This window comes from Lutzomyia longipalpis, chromosome 2, assembly GCF_024334085.1.
Source record: "Lutzomyia longipalpis isolate SR_M1_2022 chromosome 2, ASM2433408v1".
In the NCBI taxonomy this organism is placed as follows: domain Eukaryota; kingdom Metazoa; phylum Arthropoda; class Insecta; order Diptera; family Psychodidae; genus Lutzomyia; species Lutzomyia longipalpis.
The window spans coordinates 26,888,412-26,906,191 of NC_074708.1; the positions used below are offsets into that span (position 1 = coordinate 26,888,412).

At 36.0% G+C, this 17,780-nt stretch overlaps 1 protein-coding gene across 6 annotated transcripts in view; it reads right to left on the reverse strand.

The window, feature by feature from the left end:
- Window positions 1–1,177: 1,177 nt before the first annotated feature.
- Window positions 1,178–17,780, reverse strand: part of LOC129789828 (mitogen-activated protein kinase-binding protein 1) — a 61,486-nt gene continuing 44,883 nt past the window's right edge. For 2 of the 6 annotated variants that reach the window (XM_055826874.1, XM_055826875.1), the window contains 11 exons: window positions 14,441–15,136; window positions 13,930–14,379; window positions 11,210–12,560; window positions 10,992–11,122; window positions 10,777–10,821; window positions 10,160–10,274; window positions 5,204–5,290; window positions 4,881–5,041; window positions 4,459–4,807; window positions 2,543–2,720; window positions 1,178–2,462 (listed from right to left, as the gene is read on the reverse strand). In XM_055826874.1, the coding sequence (XP_055682849.1) occupies window positions 2,318–2,462; window positions 2,543–2,720; window positions 4,459–4,807; window positions 4,881–5,041; window positions 5,204–5,290; window positions 10,160–10,274; window positions 10,777–10,821; window positions 10,992–11,122; window positions 11,210–12,560; window positions 13,930–14,379; window positions 14,441–15,136 (3,708 nt within the window). In that variant the 3' untranslated portion in view covers window positions 1,178–2,317. The remainder of the gene's footprint in view (window positions 2,463–2,542; window positions 2,721–4,458; window positions 4,808–4,880; window positions 5,042–5,203; window positions 5,291–10,159; window positions 10,275–10,776; window positions 10,822–10,991; window positions 11,123–11,209; window positions 12,561–13,929; window positions 14,380–14,440; window positions 15,137–17,780) is intronic. The other 4 variants (XM_055826878.1, XM_055826879.1, XM_055826880.1 and 1 more) reach the window with 3 other exon arrangements.

The following is a 17,780-nucleotide window of genomic DNA, read 5'->3' on the forward strand; positions in this document are numbered from 1 at the left end:
TGGAAATTCAAAATTCTGGTACATCAAAATCTGCACGGGTATGTCCTCTATCATTTGCTTTTTACCCCATCAAAATCCATCCAGGAGATCCTGAGAAAAACATACCTTTGTGTTTTAGGGCAGTTCTGCGGAAAAGTCGGAAAAACACAAGATGTCGTCGCACCTAAGATGGCGAAAAGTGATTTTCTTACACTTCAATAACTAGGCTACAAATGTAACCATCATCGGATATCCAAGTTTAAGAAAAACCCCAAAAAATGACAACATTAAAAATGTGTAAATTCTAACAATTTTCCCAAGAGACCCCCCTTAAAGCTCTATTTCTAAAGACTCATTTAGTCCTTTATCAGAATAGAAGAAAAATTATAGAAGATCACGAAAAAAAAGAAATTTTACTATTTTCTATTATTCCGAACACCTGTGTGCAAGATTTGCGAAAAAAAGCTCGATAAAATCTCACAAATAAAACTCCTCTCAGTATTTATTTCACAACACCTTCTCTTGACCAAAATGTTTCGCTATTTACAACTAAACAAGCGATCTTTTAGAGAGATCACAGAGTTGCACAAAAATTTACCTCAATTACTTGATTAATATTCAAAGTGCATCGCTAGCTTATTGCACACAAACGCACCAATAAATAAATTAACACATGAACGGATTTTTTTCTTGCTTGCAAGACTTAAAGAAATGCACGCGGCCCAAAAAAGGGAGGCAAAGGCGATTTTCTTTCTAATTCCCTCCAAAATCAGTTCACAAAATCCGTTTGAACTGTTGCGCCCTGCGAAAGGAGATGTGTGTTGCAATTGCCGTGCGGTTTTCATGGACCTCTCTGGGTGCTTTTGTGGGTCAAACAGACCGAAGGAAATAATTTGTGAGATTAAGCAGATTACACGGATTAGGGATGTTTACCTTCATTTTCGAGGCGATTTTTCGTGCTCGTTTTGTTGTTCTCACGGCTTCTAAATAGATTATCCATCCCACCAATTGAATGAACTTCATATACCTTACCCTAAATGCCCTAAATGTAACCCGAATGACCAGCCAAGAGCAGAAAAAAATTAAGGGCAAGAGATCTCTGCAATTTCCGGCATTTCTCTCAAGAGAAAAAAAAATCTCTTTTTAGACCTTCGTTTTTGGGACACTTCTCCGGCTTTTTTTGTAATAAAAAATTTGCTTTTAGGATAAATCAATTCTCAGTTTAATTATGTTGATTTTTTTAGGTTAATCCCTGAATTTAAACTACAATTATTTTAATCATTCATCAATCATTTTGAAGTATAATATTTCGGAATTTATTGTTTTCCATCATTTTTTTTAAAGCATTGTGAGTGTTTAGTAAGTTTTTTTATTCTTGTTTTTTAAACGTCTAACGCTAATTTAAAAAAAAAAAAACATTCCCTCGCTTTCAAAACTAATTAATTAATAATAATAACTAGAATAAATCTTGTAAATTACATTATATTTAATAAAAGAAAATGGACGAATGTTGTTTTTTCTTCTTCTTCTGTCTCTCTATTGGGGAAGTTGAAATAAATTTAGACAATAAATGTAAATTTAATTCAATTTCAATTTACCACAGAGTTAATGTAAATTTTATCTAACACATTATTCGGTTTTAATTAATTTTAATTTTTTATTATTAATGATTAATTTCCTTTTAATAATCTAGTGACGTGGATGTAAATCAATGTCTTTAGTTTCTCAATTTATTATTTTTTTTTAATAATTAATTTTGTTTTTAGTAATTTAACGCTAATACCTATTTATAAAACAAAACAACATGGAGGGGTAAAAACAAATTAATTTTTTTTTATACTATTAGTGTCTTTTTGCTTTCCTATCACTAAGATTTAATATTTTTTTTTAAACACAAATTGAATAGAATTTCAATTTGTTGTGAGTTTTGTATGTATATTTTCATTTTTAATATTTTTTATATCATAAATAACGATAATTTCGTCTCTTTTATGTATGTTTTTTTTTCTTTAAAAGAATATAGATTTTCTTCTCTCTTTATTCTCACTAAAATTCTTCATTTTAATTTCTTTTTTTTTTCACTACTTATTTCTCAATTTTATTTAATTGAAATATATTCGCAAAATACGATCGTTGTTTGTTAAGTATTTAATGGTTGTTTTATTATGTTTTCTTGCATGTCCACATGAAACACCGAAAAGATTTTTAAAAGACATCAAAGAGCAATTCAAGATTTTTCTTAATTTTTTTAAAACTATTTCTTATTTGTTTTTTTAAGGGTAATTAGCTCAAAAGTGCACGGGGAGAGGCAAAAATTCACTCGCGTGGCAAATCCATCTTACGAATTATTATTCATATTTTGAACCTTGTTCAACATATCAGTGCATTTCTCTCTCATTTGTACGTACTCCCCGTTCTCCAGTCGATTGATATGTTGATTTTGTTGACCAGCAGAGAATGGATTATTTGTGTCTTTGTTATTTCTGCACAATAAAAAAGAATTTTTAGAGAAACTAACTCTAAAAATTTATTTATATTAAAAAAAAATGATTTTTCAACTTACTTTTGATTAGTGACTTTTGTTAGCATTGTCTGTGTCATGACGACAGCATTCTCCAGCTCCTGAAGCATGTAGTTGCTGCCACCACCACCATCTTCTGTCTGCCTCAGCCGTGAATGCAGCTGAACCACTGAATTTGTCGTCAGCATCAGTTGGTTTATCAACCGCGAACATTGGGCCACTGCAAGGAAGAATTTTAAAGAGGAGAAAGGTGAATTTTATGTAACATTTCTTTACATTTTCATTGATTTTATTAGTCTGAATAACTAATAATTTTACAAGAAAATTTAATAATAAAAAATCGCTTTTTATTAAAAAAAAAAAAAATAAGTTAGTGTAAGCAAAATAATAAATCTGATCAAGGTGAGGCAAATTGTGGTTTGTGGTGTACCAACAAATGGGGTGAATAAGAACAAAATGGTAAATAGAAATAATTTTCTATTTTTCTTTTTAGAAAGCCATTCAAAATATTTCTTTAGGAAAAATAAATTAAGGAAAAGACTAGGAAAATTCAAATTAGTAGCTTTTGACAATTTATTTCAGCAACTCTTAACTTTTGACAAATATTTGACCATTTTTGCATTTATTTTCTAACGTTATTCCTTTCAATTATTATGTCTGAAGTTTCTTTTCTAACTTTTGACGTTCATTCGAGCGTTTGAAGTTTCTTTTCTAGCGTTTGACGTTTAGCTTTCATTTTCTGACGTTCCTCGTTTCTTTTATTATGATTGAAGTTCTTTTTCTAGCTTTTGACATTTTTGTAACGTCCAAAAAATATTTTCAAGTGTTTGACATTCACTTTCTAACGTTTCTTTTAAAAAGTTTGAAGTTTCTCTTTCTAATTTGTGGCGATTTATTTAAACGTTGGAAGATATATTTTTTAATATTTGACATTTACTTTTACAAAATTGTTTGGCCACTTTTAAAGGGGTGTTTATCTGGCGAATATTTTGGGTTTTTTCAGCTAATCATCCGAATAATATAAATACCTTTGTAATAAAATATCTTTTGCTATAAATCATTTTTTGCTTCAATTTAGTACTTTTAAACCTTAAAAGTACGTTTTAGGTTTGAATTGATCACCTGCTTAAACTTTTAATGCATAATCTGAGCCTTTTTAGCACTAAAACCTGAAAAACTTTTTTCGGCTTAAATTTAGTACTTTCTAGGTTTAAATTGAGCAGGATTTAAGCTAAATTCTAGCTTTTTTTTTTTAAAACAAGTAAGATTTAAGCTTGAAATAATCATTTTTCTTCACAAGCTGTAGCTTTTTAGACCTAAAATCTACGAAAATATTTATTTTTTTACGAATCATTCGAATTTTTTTGAAAATCCAAATATTTTCATTCAGATAAACACCCTTTTAGTCTGGATATTCTTTTATTATCTGTACCCAATTAAAAATCCTAAACTACCTCATTTTTCAAGACGTCTAACCACCCTCCCTTTGTCACACAACTGGCAGCATGTGGTGTACAAAACCGAGTTACTTTCCCTTGCAAACTACAATATTTTATTTTAAAATTTATTTTCCAATTTTTATTGATAAAATTGTAAAATTCCCACTGTTCCATTAAATTCATCTAAAGTGCTAAAACAACTAATTTATTCAGCGTTGACTATAAAACCAATCGTCGCATTAAAATTCTGACCACTCTATTAAAACAAGCCCCCGTCTTGGTATCTTGCTTCCAATGAGAAAAAAATTCATTCAAAACACTTTTGCATGAATAAAATATTTGCCTCGCTCACAGAAAAACTCTACGGCAAAAGCAACTAAAAGTCACAATGAGAAGAAAATTTATCTCTCCGTGAGCAATTTGCCATTTTGGGCGAGAATTACAAAATGTGATTTATAAATTATATTGAATAATGTTTAGAGGCGAGATTAAAAAAAAAAAAAAAGAAATGTGACTCACAGTCTGAATTGTCGTTGTCTTTGCAGGGAACTTCCGTGTCATTGAGGTTGTTCTGCTTGAGATTGCTTCTCTTGTCCGAGAGGTTTCTGGGCCGCGGCGGGACGGCTGGTTTGCCACTTGGGGGCACCGGGACGACTGTGGTCTCTTCGGAGCTCGAATCATCGTGCCCGGCTGCTGTTAAATTGATACTACTGTAGGAATTTTGCATGCCACGCCGTCGCGCCACCCCAAATTGACCACCTTTATTGCCCAGCCGTCCGCCAGTTGTATTGTTGGATGTATTGATTTTATTCTGGGAGGAAATTGTCGGCTTCATCACACCACCCCTTGTCTCTGGCTCCGAATCACTCTGCAAAATATTCCACAATCACACAAAACCCTTCCAAAGAAAAAAAAAAGTCTTGAATAAGAAAAAAACTCACTGCATGATTGAGAATTCCCATTGACACACTTCTCGTGCCCATTCCCCCACCTGATGGAACCTCCAACTTCCCTCCAGGTCCTGCACTCCTCTTCGCAGCCGTCCTTGGTGGCACACTTGTCCGGGTACTCGGTATTGGTTTGGAATTCATCGGTTTATAGTCTAATTCGATGCAAAGAAGAAATCAAGAGAGAAAAAAAATGTTAATCACCCATTAACTTGAGTTCTCTCGAAACTCATTTCAAGACTTCTCAAAGTAAATAATAAAAAATCATTGAAAAAAGTTCCCTCAAGAAGATAAATTTAACATTTTGTGTGATTTACCTTTACCCATACTTAAATCACTAAGCGAACATGCACGTCTTATTGACGATTCATCACTATTCAGCGACAAAAAGCTATTGGCAATTCCTAAAAGAATTGAAAAAAATATGAGAGAAAAAAAAATTAGCAAACATAACTCTTGTGCCAAAAAAAAAAATTGCTGCATAAAAAATAGATAAAATAGTTCTACAGAGAGACACAACATTGTTTTTTCTATAATTTAATAAAATATAATAATATAAAACATAATATTTAGGAGTTTGATTTAGCAGTTTCTTGCAAGAAATATTTAAGAACTTTTTCAATGAAATTTGTTGAAAATTAAAAGATGGGATAAAGTGTCTTAGATAGCAGAGACGCAAACCAATTATTCGTTTATTTGTATTTAGATCAATTCAGATTTTTATCCATATATCCTTTTAGAAGGATTCTCATAGAAAGATTGCTTCTCATAGAAATTATTTAAAGTTGTTGAAGACTTTGAAACAAAAAAAAAACTTTTAGAGATAATTTCTAACTTTTAGACGAGCATGATTTTTATCCGAGACAAAAAAAAACTAAATAGCATTGTAGGATAGAGTTATCTCAATATACATATAAATTGTTATTTTTCCACCAATATTATTTTTTAATTTGATGAAAATAACAGGATTTACATTTTATCATTGAAATTTATTATTTTTTAGACGAGCAAAGATATTATCCAAACTGTTATCTTGTATTTAGACCAGTAAAACATTTTTTAGGAAACAATATTTATCTATCTCTTTTATCTTAAAATATTTTAATCAAAAAAATCTTCAAAATTTCACAAATTTTTATCAAAGAATTTTTTTAAAGCTTTTAATAAATATTTTTGATCCCTTAGACCAGTTCTAGCTTTATCCATTGTATTCAAGACACGCATCTTTAAACATTTCCTTAAAAGAAACTACTAAAACTCAACACTTTTAAGCATTAAAAATTGCAAAAAAAAAATATTTTTAGTAACAAGCAGGGTTAAAAGAATCCAAAGGATCAATTTGCTTTCTTTAAAATTGATCCTCAAAAAAAAAATTATAAAAACAACTTTATCTACAAAAAATCACACACTCAAAAAAAAAAAAAAAACGCGGGAGGTCTGCAAATAAAACGTTGAAGAAAAAATAAAAACGATCGCCAGGTGATCTCGCTGTGTGATCCCTGATCGTGCATGCGACACGTAAGAAAGTCATCAGACCTGACCGAAAGTGCTTTATGGTGCGTTCTGTGGCATCAATCACTTGAAATGATTGATATTTGGCGCCTTCGAGGACATCGGGGAGGCTGTAGTTGCGCCTCATGCGACTCTTCTCTTGAAGATCTCTCGCAAATTCGCGACTATTGTGCCTCTGGGCGAGTCTATCAAAGTTCATTGTTAGGCTCTTCACGTAGCCCTTTTGCCTGCGATCACATGCAAAGGGTTTAAGCCTCTCCTCCTTTGCCAGGCGCTCTTGCTCTAGTTTATGCTCCTCCATCTCCACCAGCTTATTGATCACGTCAATTTTCTTTTCGATGTCACGAAATTTGGCATATTGGGCCGTTGTGCTGAAGTCCACATGACGTGGCTTATCGGCATCGAGGATATCATCCAGGGAATCAACGGAATTCTCCTTGTAGACCTTTGCGGCATTGGCCTCCATCTCTAGGCTATCCATGTTATCGTCATCATTCATTGGCACCTCCATGAAGAATAAATTGAAGGATTTCTCCTCTTCGAGTGGAGCTTCAGCTCTCAGTAAACCGTCGCGCTTTCCTTCCCCGATTGTATTGAACTTTTCCCTTGGCTTTGTCTTGCTACGTGCCTTCATGCTTGTCGATCGACGATTGGCAACGGGAGGTTTATGTGGCACATAGTCCATCTGCAGGGGATCCCCTAGGCGAAAACGATGACGATCCCTTTCAAACTTCTGCAGATTTGCTTCGAATTTCTTGAAGCTCTTCTCTGTCTTCCTGCAATCTCCCATGTCTATTTCAAAGCTGCACGATTTACGTACAAATGCAGGAGCTTCTTCAGGCTTTGGCGGTGGCTTCCTTGTTGGTGGAATTGGTTTCCGCACAAACAATTCACTCCCATCACACCCAAAGAGAGGATTGGAATTATTCTGTTGCCTCTCATGGGCAAACTCCTTGCTCAGACTTTTATTCACAACCATATTGTATTGCGCCACTTTGCTACTCATCGTGGGGATAAAGTCTAGTTCCTCAGGGAGGAAGAATGGATTCGATGTGAAGTGTGGGACACTAATTGACGAAGACATTCGTGGCATTTCGAAGTCTTCATCTTCGGGGAAAATATCAAACTGATGCTGTTGCATGAAGTAGTCAAAACCCGTTGTTGCATTCGGGCTTGACCCGTAGGATTTGGACGTTGCATCCACATCCATTCCAACAGCTGAGAGATTCTGCTGATGACGATTCTTTGTGCGATTGAAAAGGACCTCAAGTGGAGCACTTTTGCACTCAGACTCATCACTCAGAATACTCTCCATGCTATTGCAATAGCTTATCCCCACGCTTGTCTCATCGGAAATAATGCTCTCTTGACTCTTCCTCTCAGGGTACTGCTGCCCAAGGAAGAAACTCGCACTTGAATGTCTCTGAGTGTCCAGAAATTGATTTGGATCATCCTCCTTGAACACTTGGCGAAAGTTATCGTATTGATCGTAGATGAAGTAATCCGAAACGGATCGTTTTGGTTGCTTTCTCGCATGTTTGGCACAAACTGTCTTCTTCCTGCGCCTCATTGCATTCTCCCCAACATCATTCAAGCTACAATCCTCCAAAGAATCCGAACTAAAACTTCCATCGTCCTCCGAGAGGAATCCATGCTCATTCTTCTCCTTCTTCGCCGTACACTTGGCACTCTCAATACTCTCCTTGTCCACCGTTAAGCATTCCGCCTTTCCATATTCCTCCTGAATCTCATTAATCATCCTCCTCGTGTCACTATTGATCATCTCAAAGATTATCTTTGCATCTTCACTACACACCGAATTCCCCCTTTGCTGCTCCGTGAAGGCAACATTCTTCCCCCCAGCCCATTCTAGCTCTTCATTTACAGGGGATACAGGGCAAGATTTATTCTTCAAAATACCTGAAGCACCCTTTGCAACACTCAACGTATTCCTCACGCCGCCCCCACAAGCACCCACACTAACCACCTTCTGTGGCAATTCCAACACTTTTGGCCGCTCAGCCGCCACCACATCCGTCCATGCACCAACTTGGCACGGATATGGTGGCAGATCGCGCTGCACCTGCCGCACAATATTGCAATTTTGTGCAAGAACAGCCTTTGGGGCGGCACAATTGAAGAAGTTATTGCACACATTCACATTAGTTGTGTTAGTTGGTTCTCCTTTTTTTTGTTATTATTGCATTAGCGTGTGTTTGATTTGTATTAAATTGTTTTTTTTTGTATCAATATTAATGATATATTGTATCGCAATTAAACCAGAGCAGCACAGAAGAAAAAGAAAAAAGAGAGAAATAAATTCTTAAATTGCAATTAGAGCTTCTTATTGCGTTCTATGCTTTGTTTTCTTTTACATTTCTTTTTTTTTTACTTTTTGTGTGAGCCTCATAGAGTTGTCCCAAAAGTTTTGAGATTCATTTATTTTATTTTTTTAAGTTTGTGGAATAAATATTAAATGTTTGAGTTTTATTTTAAAGTAAAAAAGATATTTTTTTTTCAAAAGAACTTTCCTGTTCAGGAAAAGAAGTTTAATTTCTTGGAGATTAAAAAGCCAAGTTTGTATAAAAATTAAGTCGCTTGAAAATTATTTAATTGATATGGTGAAATTTTAGAAAATCAGTTGGCTTCAATTTATTTAGCTTAAAATTAGGGGAATTAGGTAAAATTTGAATAGTTCTGAAAACATAAAAGTCCTTAATTCGTATTGAATTAAATCTTAGACATAAATAAAGAATTCTAACGTTAGAAAATAAGAAGTTTTTCTTTCATTCAGAATAAACATGAATAATAATATTATCAAAAGTTAGATTTTCAAAACATTGAAATTAGGAACTAAGAAATACAATAATATGGAAATTTGAAATGTAAAATAAATTTAAAAAGAATCATATTATTTCATCGTTTGAAAATAATTTTAATTAGAAATTAGTAACGTTAGAAATTCATTTTGACGAAAGTTCCAAAAAATTGGTAAACTTTATCAGCAAATAGTTCAATGTCTGAGCAGTATTTTCTAACACTAGAAATATAAAAGACTAAAGTTTTAAACTTTTGAATTTATTTTTAATTAAAATTTTATGTTAGAAATTCAAAACGTGAAGACAAGAAAATTACAAAGATGTTAAAATAAATTATTTAAAACATAAAAAATTTACCAGAATAAAGATTTGTTTTATTTCTTAATATTTTTGAATAAGTTTTTAAAAAAAAAATAAAGAATTCCTTAAATAAGTTACAAAATTTTTGAAAATTATTAATAAAAATAATAAATTTTTAATAATTTCCGTTTAAACTAACTTCTCATAGTTTAAAGAGTTTTTTTAAAATCTATTTTATTTCATTTAAATTAGAATTTAATTCTTTTCTTTCGGCCATCGACTTCTTAGTGTTGGCTATCAACCTCCAGGAACAAAACACGATCTTTCATTTAAAAAACTTTTTCTTTCAAAGTTTTTAGGACAACTTTATGAGCATATCCTGCCAAAATGTGATTAATTTTCTTTAAAAGCTTTTCATCTAATAGTCACCATAATCGTTAAAAGCAACCAAATTAGTCTTTCTCTTCTGTCTCTTTATTTGCTTTTCTTATTTTCTGTTTTTTTTTTCTCAAACTATTTTAGTCTAACTTTGTGATTGTGGGTGAAGACAAAATAAAAACTCTAAAAGTCCATCTAATTACCATAAAATAGGGCAAGAAGAAAAGGTGGAAATTGAAAAAATAAAATGCTTTGTTACTGTACCTGGACGCATGGGGCGATTGAGGCGGGAACCTGTTTCCAACAAATTTGACTTTGATACTTGACTAAGATCGGAGATACTTTGACTAGCCCTCAGATTCGTTCGACGGTAACCGACCTAGAAGGTGAGATGTTTGCGGGGGAGAGAACAAGAAAGAAAAAATTCAATTAGATTCAACATTCTTCTCACTCTCCGTACACACGGAATCACGTCAGAGAGTTATTAAAATTAAATTAATTTCACACTTTGTTATTTTTCAATTTTAGTTCTTCCCCACATTGCTTATTTTTTAATGTTTTATTTTCTTCTCCTCCTCCTCCACTCCCCTACGCCGTAAAGTCCAAGCTGCGTGAGTGTGTAAATAAATCATACAAGCAAATCATTGCAAATAAACAATAAAAAGAATTTTTATTGTATTTACAGCTCGTTATACCCTCGCAACGTGTTATTGCAAAAATTATTAATTTATTAATACTTTTTATTATTTTTTTAGTTTTAATGATAAAATCAATTGATTAATCAATGAAAAAAATAAAGATTTAAAAAAAATCTCTAGTGTTTTTGTGCTTGGGCTATTTTCTTGCAAAACTTTTGTTTTTTTTTTAAAATAAATTCTCACCTCGCCACCTTTTGAATTTTGTCTCTCATTTACATGATTATGAGCCTAAAAATTACACAGAAATCAATTTTTCGTAGGGCCAGATTCACGCGTAAAGACACAAAAGAAACACAGAGAGAGAGAGGTAAAGTAAATTACAAACAGATAGTCCAAAAAGAATATAAACCCCAAAACAAATAATTTTTAAATGAGAAATAAAATTTTTTTTAACTTACATTTTCCAATTTTTGCTTTGCATCCTTAATGATCTTCATTAATTCCTCCTTTTTGGTGTTTGTAAATGATTTGGATATGGTAACGGGTTTGCTATCGCCACTATTGTGAATGGTGCTGAGACTATTTCGACCTGAAAAGTAGTATGATGTGATGTTTAAAGTTTTGCGTTGTTTTTCCAACATAGGATTGAAGGCATACACAAAACAAAGTTTTTTACCTCTTTCTGAGACACTAGGAGGTCCATCGAGGGCTGCATTGAGAAAACTCGTTGCCTGGGGGATACTCTCAATGCTCCCACCGAGGGTAGAGGCAAGAGAACGATCGGCATTGTCTCCACTGGGTGTTGATGCTTCATCTTCCTCATCGGATGTTCCTGTTCCAGTTCCCGTTGACGGTGCACTGGGAGATTGACTCAGCTGCAATCGTTGCTTCTCCGTTTTGCGCCTCATTGACTTTCGCAGCTCCTCCACATTTGTCTCATTAACCTTGAAGTCTCCTGGCGTTCCCGGAGCTCCCGTAGGGTAGAACAGGACCCCATGATCGGAGCTTGTACGTTCCCCATCGGAAATATCCTCAACATCCCCATCATGCTCGGTATTTGATTCCGAATTCAAACTATTGAGGTTCTTCTCCGTTACTTTATGCTGAAAAGCCACTTCCCGGCGATTCTCCAAGCCACTGTCAATGGAACTATCCTCACTGAGGTAGGTATTAATGTAGACATCCTTGCTGCTTGAGCTGTTGTAGTCCGATGTGGGGTTATTGTTGTTATTTGTGCTCGAATGCGGTGGGGAATCAACAATATTTCGCAAATCTATCTCTGGTTCGAACTGACTTCGCTGTGCCCACTTCCCACGTGGTTTGGGTGCTACAGAACCCTGACTTGGGCTCGTTCCGAGGATATTTGCCCCCTGGTTTGGTTCATCGGTCTTCCTCTTTGCCCACATTGGCAATTGCCCCACATCTGAGAGTTTGTACCCACCGGAAATAACCACATCCTCCGTGAATGATGGGAAATTCCCCACATCAACCTTCTCATTGTTCTGCTGCTGCTGCTGTGGCTGAGGCTCCAGCATTAGTTCAACATTTTGGGATACTTGTCGTGGAATTGGGATTTGCTGACCCGAACGCAGAGCTTGTTGGGACAATCGTGCCTGCATTGTGACCACCATATCGTGTGGTACCTGCCAAATGAAGATACATCCATCGCCACTGGCTGAAATCAAATGTCGGCAATCATTGGTGAATTTGAGCCCCGTCACGAGCTCACTATGCCCATACATTCGTGCCATGCACTCATTCGAGTAGTAATCGTACACACTCAGCGTCTTATCCGTGCACGACGTTGCAATGTAGATCCCACTCAGATCCAGCGTTAGCTTTATCAAACTCCCTTCATCTGAATGGGATCCTTTGAAGGTTTTTGTGTGCTTTGATGTCTGTGATCCGTAAACACGGATATTCCTATCCTGACATGCAGTTAGGATATGCTTGCAATTGCTATCCACCTCCATGTCGTACAGCGTGTTCTTCCCATTGCAGTGATTCCCCCGTTGGAATTGATTGCCCTGCAAGGAAGGAAAATTAATAATTTGAAACAATCCTCCGCTTTTCCTTTGAAATTTCTTTAATTTCCTTATAAAAATTGTTTAAAAAAAATTACAAAAAAGTCAATCACAATGCGTCCAGTTATAAGAGTTGGTGTCCCACAACGTGTAGAAGTTTGTTTTTGCCTTTTAATGCGATTTGTGAGCAAAATTAGTAGACAAAGTTGATTTTTTTTTGTGAAATTTATCAATTTGATGGATAAAAATGGTCATACCTCTGGTTCTATAAGACCTACAAAAATATCTTGACTGGTTATGGAAAGGTCTTGAAACAAGCTACAATTACGGATATATTTTCATACAGAACACAAAATGGCGTCTGTTTGTTATACCAAAACAGTTTTTAGCATTTTTTGTCCGTAAGGAATAGTTCTACAGTATTCTAATGTTATAGAAAGTTGTAGGGTATTGCAAATCCTTTAATTTGATACCAAATTAAGCAAAACATGAGATATGGTCCTTAGAACTTTTCAAATTCAAGAATTTTTCAAATGGGTATATCTTCTAAACGGCGGCATAGATTTTCTTGATTTTTTGCACGGTGAAAGATATTGAGTCAGGCTACAACATATCAAAATTTAAAGGAAAACGATAACAGATGTTGGGAGATATTACCCCTTAAAGTTAGGCATTTTTTTTTAATTTTAGCGCCTCTTGCGGACATTTTTATAACTTGAAATGTTCTAAACAGTTGTACAGCTTTTTGAAACCTTTCATTTGAGCTTGAGTTTGTCAAAATCGGTCAAGCCGTTCTCGAGTTATATCGAAAAAACACTTTTTCTTTAGGCCGCCATATTTACTAAACCGCTTGACCGATTTACAAGTATGAATTATTGATGAAAATGTCTAACTGACCTTTACAACATACTAAAATTTCAGACCTCTAGCTATAAGGAAAATGGTTGACGGTATTTCAAAATGGCGGACGGCGGCCATTTTGGATCTTGAAAATGCCAAAAAATAAAATTTTACACCCACATTCATTGAAAACTTCAAACCGTAACTTTCTATCTATTACAGTTTTTAAGATATTCTAACCTAAGATATTTACATAAATTCAGTACAATTTTGATTTTCTATCTCATTCATCCCCATTGAATGTAATGGTAAAAAAAATGTTAGGTTAGGAATATTTGACAAACCAATATAAAGCAAAGTTTAGAGTCCCGGACGACAGGCTGGCCGGATCAAAAATTTTCCGTCACCATTTTCGTCGTAATGTGGGATGTCTAAAACGTGCTTATACCAAGTTTGAGCCCGATCTGAGGGGCTCAAACCCTTCAGATCGGGCAGTATTGATTACTTAACAAAACTCAGACAAAATCCCTACCTGGAATGGTCTAAAGATGATCGCCTTGTCAGCTCCACAGGAAATCATCTGGAAATTCATATCACATCCAATAAATTTTATACTCGTGATACTACTACTGTGATCATCGAGTGTCTGAAGGATTTTATATCCTTGCTCCACATCAAAGATGTGAATGAGTCTATCCCGGCTGGCACTACCCAGGAGCTTCCGTTCAATCCTCTCATTTGTGTACTCAAGACAGAGCACCTCTGAGTCATGAGCCTCAATTGTTGTGAGCAATTTGAGATTTGTGAGATTGTAAATTCGAATATTCCCACTACGATCCCCCGTGGCAAGATGATTTCTCTCCGTGCTGATCTTTATGCAACGCACCCCATTACGTCCGTCATACGTGGAGTTTTTCTCGTTGTTCAAAATGGGATTATCCATGTCCTTGATGAAGTTTAATTCATCATCAATGTAGGCCACCTTTAAGAAGAAGGATTGTGAGGTGAATTTTATTGATTTTTTTTCCTTATCAAATTTTTACCTTAAGTAAATCCTTGCTGTAGATGTTCTTCCTGTACATCTCATTACTTTCACACCCATCGAGATCCCACACGCGTATCGTGTCGTCGGAGGAGCACGTGAGGAAGCAGTCTAATGGCAAATTATGAGCTAAATTGTTCTTCACATAGGTGAATGGCACAGTTTCAACCCCCCAAATGCACGCCGAATGATACAGGAAGGAATGACTCTTCCCCACACGTCGTACATCCCGCAAATCCCACACGTAGAGGCTGTGATCGTTGTACACGCACGTCGCCTTGCTGCGTGCCTCATCGTACACGAGGGCTATCGTGTCGGGGTATTTGGCATTCGCTGGCGCCGACATCATGTGCGTGAGTTGCACACCCTGTGCCACATCGACGCCCAAGTAGTGTGTTCGCGGCAGCGTTGTCACGTACTCCAATGTCTCAGCATTGAAGACACGCACGATGGCCTCAGCGCATCCAACGAGAATGTACTTTGTCCCCACGGCCAAGCAATTCGCCGATGCTGTCCTACACGCCACCCACTTATCCAGCAAACGTCGTGAATTGAACTCCACAAGTTGCCCATTGCGCGTGATGGCGTACGTACTCTCGAGCATCTCACCCCTACCACAGGCAACAGCACAGAAGTCATTGTTCCGCAGATCACCCAAAATGGCACTTCGTCCCATGAGCGGAATTGGTTCTTTGTACTACACACGCGCAAGGAGACAACATTTAAACATAAAATTATATTTATTTCACAAAGACATCGCATTGGGGCAAGGTGATGGCTTTTGGATGCCAAAACGAGGAATTTATTTTATTGCAAACAAAACTTTCGCAATCAACGTGCAACAAAAGCTCGCGCCGATTTTGCCTTCCAAAAGACGCCTCTCATTCGCGCAATTTCTCGCAAAGAAGCATTTTCATCGCCCGAGGGGTGATAAACACACAACATTGTGGAATTTTCAGCATGAAACACTGTGGGTGGAAACATTGTGCATAAATTTTTGTCAAACAATGCCATCATCTGGGTGAAGATCACGCCAAGATCAATGTGGACAGTTGTTTTCATTTTTTCATACAAAATAACATTTTTATGATCTTCGACATAAATGTTTTTTTTCAATTTCAAGAACAAACATACAAAAATGGAATTTCTCTTTTTTGGGAGAGCTTTGGCATATTTATTGGGTCAAAAATTAGGAAAAAATGGAAATGATTTCAAATCAGAAGTTTTTCTTGTGGGAAGTAAAAGTGTTCGATTTTATTTCAAGATTTTTTTTAAAAAAATTATTTGAAAAGAAATATTAGTAAAATTTTTAAATAAAGTTCGATTTTGATAAAATTAAATTTTTTTTCATTTGAATTATTAATAAAACAGGATTAATAAAAATAATTATAATTTATTTTAAAATAAGGGAGACCGGGGTTAAAAAAGTCACTTAAGGGTTTAGAAAAAGCTCAAAATATCATATTTCCCAAACAGATAAAACGAAATGTATAGCTCATTTCTTTAGGAAATTTACTGCCCTACAACTCTTTCTCAGATCATTTTGTTCTATCTCGCTAGGAAATAGGATATTTTAGGCTTTTTCCAAACCCTTAAGTGACTATATTAGCCCCGGTCTCCCCTACACAAAATAGGGTCATGCCCTCTTACATGTGTGTGGCAGGTAAATAAAAACCTTTAAAAATTGGTTTATAATCGATTTTGATTTTTCTTCTATCGTTTTTTATTTATTATTTACTTCTTATTAAAAGATGAGCTCTAGTTCATCTTTTTAAGATCTTTTATTTTGACAAATTTTTAATTTTTAATTTTGTAATTTTAATTAATTTTTGTAGTCCAATTAAGTTGGGCTACCTAGAAACTATTTGAGCGGTAGGGCACGGCTAACTAAATGCCCCACATGCGCTCCCGACGAAACTCAGAGAGAGACTGACTCATACCGGAGCGTGCTGATGGACGACGCTCACACGTACATCCACCGCCTAGGACATTTAGCTCGCACATTCCCTCCACCCGCTAGCCATGAGACTAGGGTCTGGAAAAAAATTAGGACTACATTCGGCCATACTGATGTGGTGACGTCCCTTGTCACCGATGAGTGTAGCTGGTCCACACGTTTGGAGCACAGCCACCTCACCCTTGGTGTTCGTTCTTTCCCCACATCAGCTCGGCTGTCCTTACACGATCAGGTTTACTGATCCACGGTCAGTGAATCTCCACCCACGGATGGTATGACACAATACCTTTCCCACAATTATGTGGATAACACGGCATAATTGCCAGCACCAACGACATTCACCGTAAATGCCATTGAACACGGAATCATCTTCTTTTATCCAACCCACCACTACTGCGGCAAACTCGATTAGAAGAATAATTCCCCGCTACTGTGACTCCAAGTACCCTCCCAAGGAAAATGCTTGTGCCAAGATAGCGACACCCTCTCACAAGAGGCCAACCCCACGAGAATTTTAATTCATTTCGATTCTTTAATTCAGAGCCTTCATGGGATAACACAAGGGGACACACAACCCCTGACCTAAAGTCTAATGACACGACCTATCGAACTCAGAAGATGTCAATACTTCAAATACTTTATTTCAAAAAGTTTCCACAACATCTTCCTTTTCTTCCTTCGGGCAGTGACCACAATCAACTCCCCCTGATTCACATGGAATTTTCTCTAAGAGATTTCATTAATTTTCATCATCAGTGCGTTCTTAAGATCATCTACATCAAAATTTCTCCCCCTACTTGGACATAAAACCTTCACGAGACCTCACTATGGTCAATGGTTAACTTCATAATCACATTACTCCTTACGGGGACACTGCTTCACTAGATGGTCCTCCGAACCGCACGCAAAACATCGGCGTTTTCCACTCTTCTGTGCTCCAGTTTTTGTCTCTTTCTTTTTGTTCACCATCTTGTCCGGATGACACTTTCCATTCTCCGATGAGCTCTTGCTGCTTGAGGGACTCGATTCCTCACAATCCTTTGTCACAATTTTATCCACCTTTTTCATGTAGCTAAGAAAGTCTGGAAGATTTCCAGCCGGGGCAGACAACAACAGTCCTTTAACCATCACATTTGGAATTCCTTCGATGAGGTATTCCCGGATATCGTCATCCCGCAGGTTAATCCTCCGGGCCTGCTTCACCACCGAGTGAAAATACTCCTCCACTGATTCCTCTTTCTTTCGCTTTCTTATCCTCAGTTCATGGTGAATTTGGGCCACGGACAATTTCTCCGGAAAATTCAGTAGAATCTCCTTCTTGAAGTCACTGTACGATCGTATGTTCCCTTGGTTTCCTTCATACCAATCCTTGGCGGCACCTTTA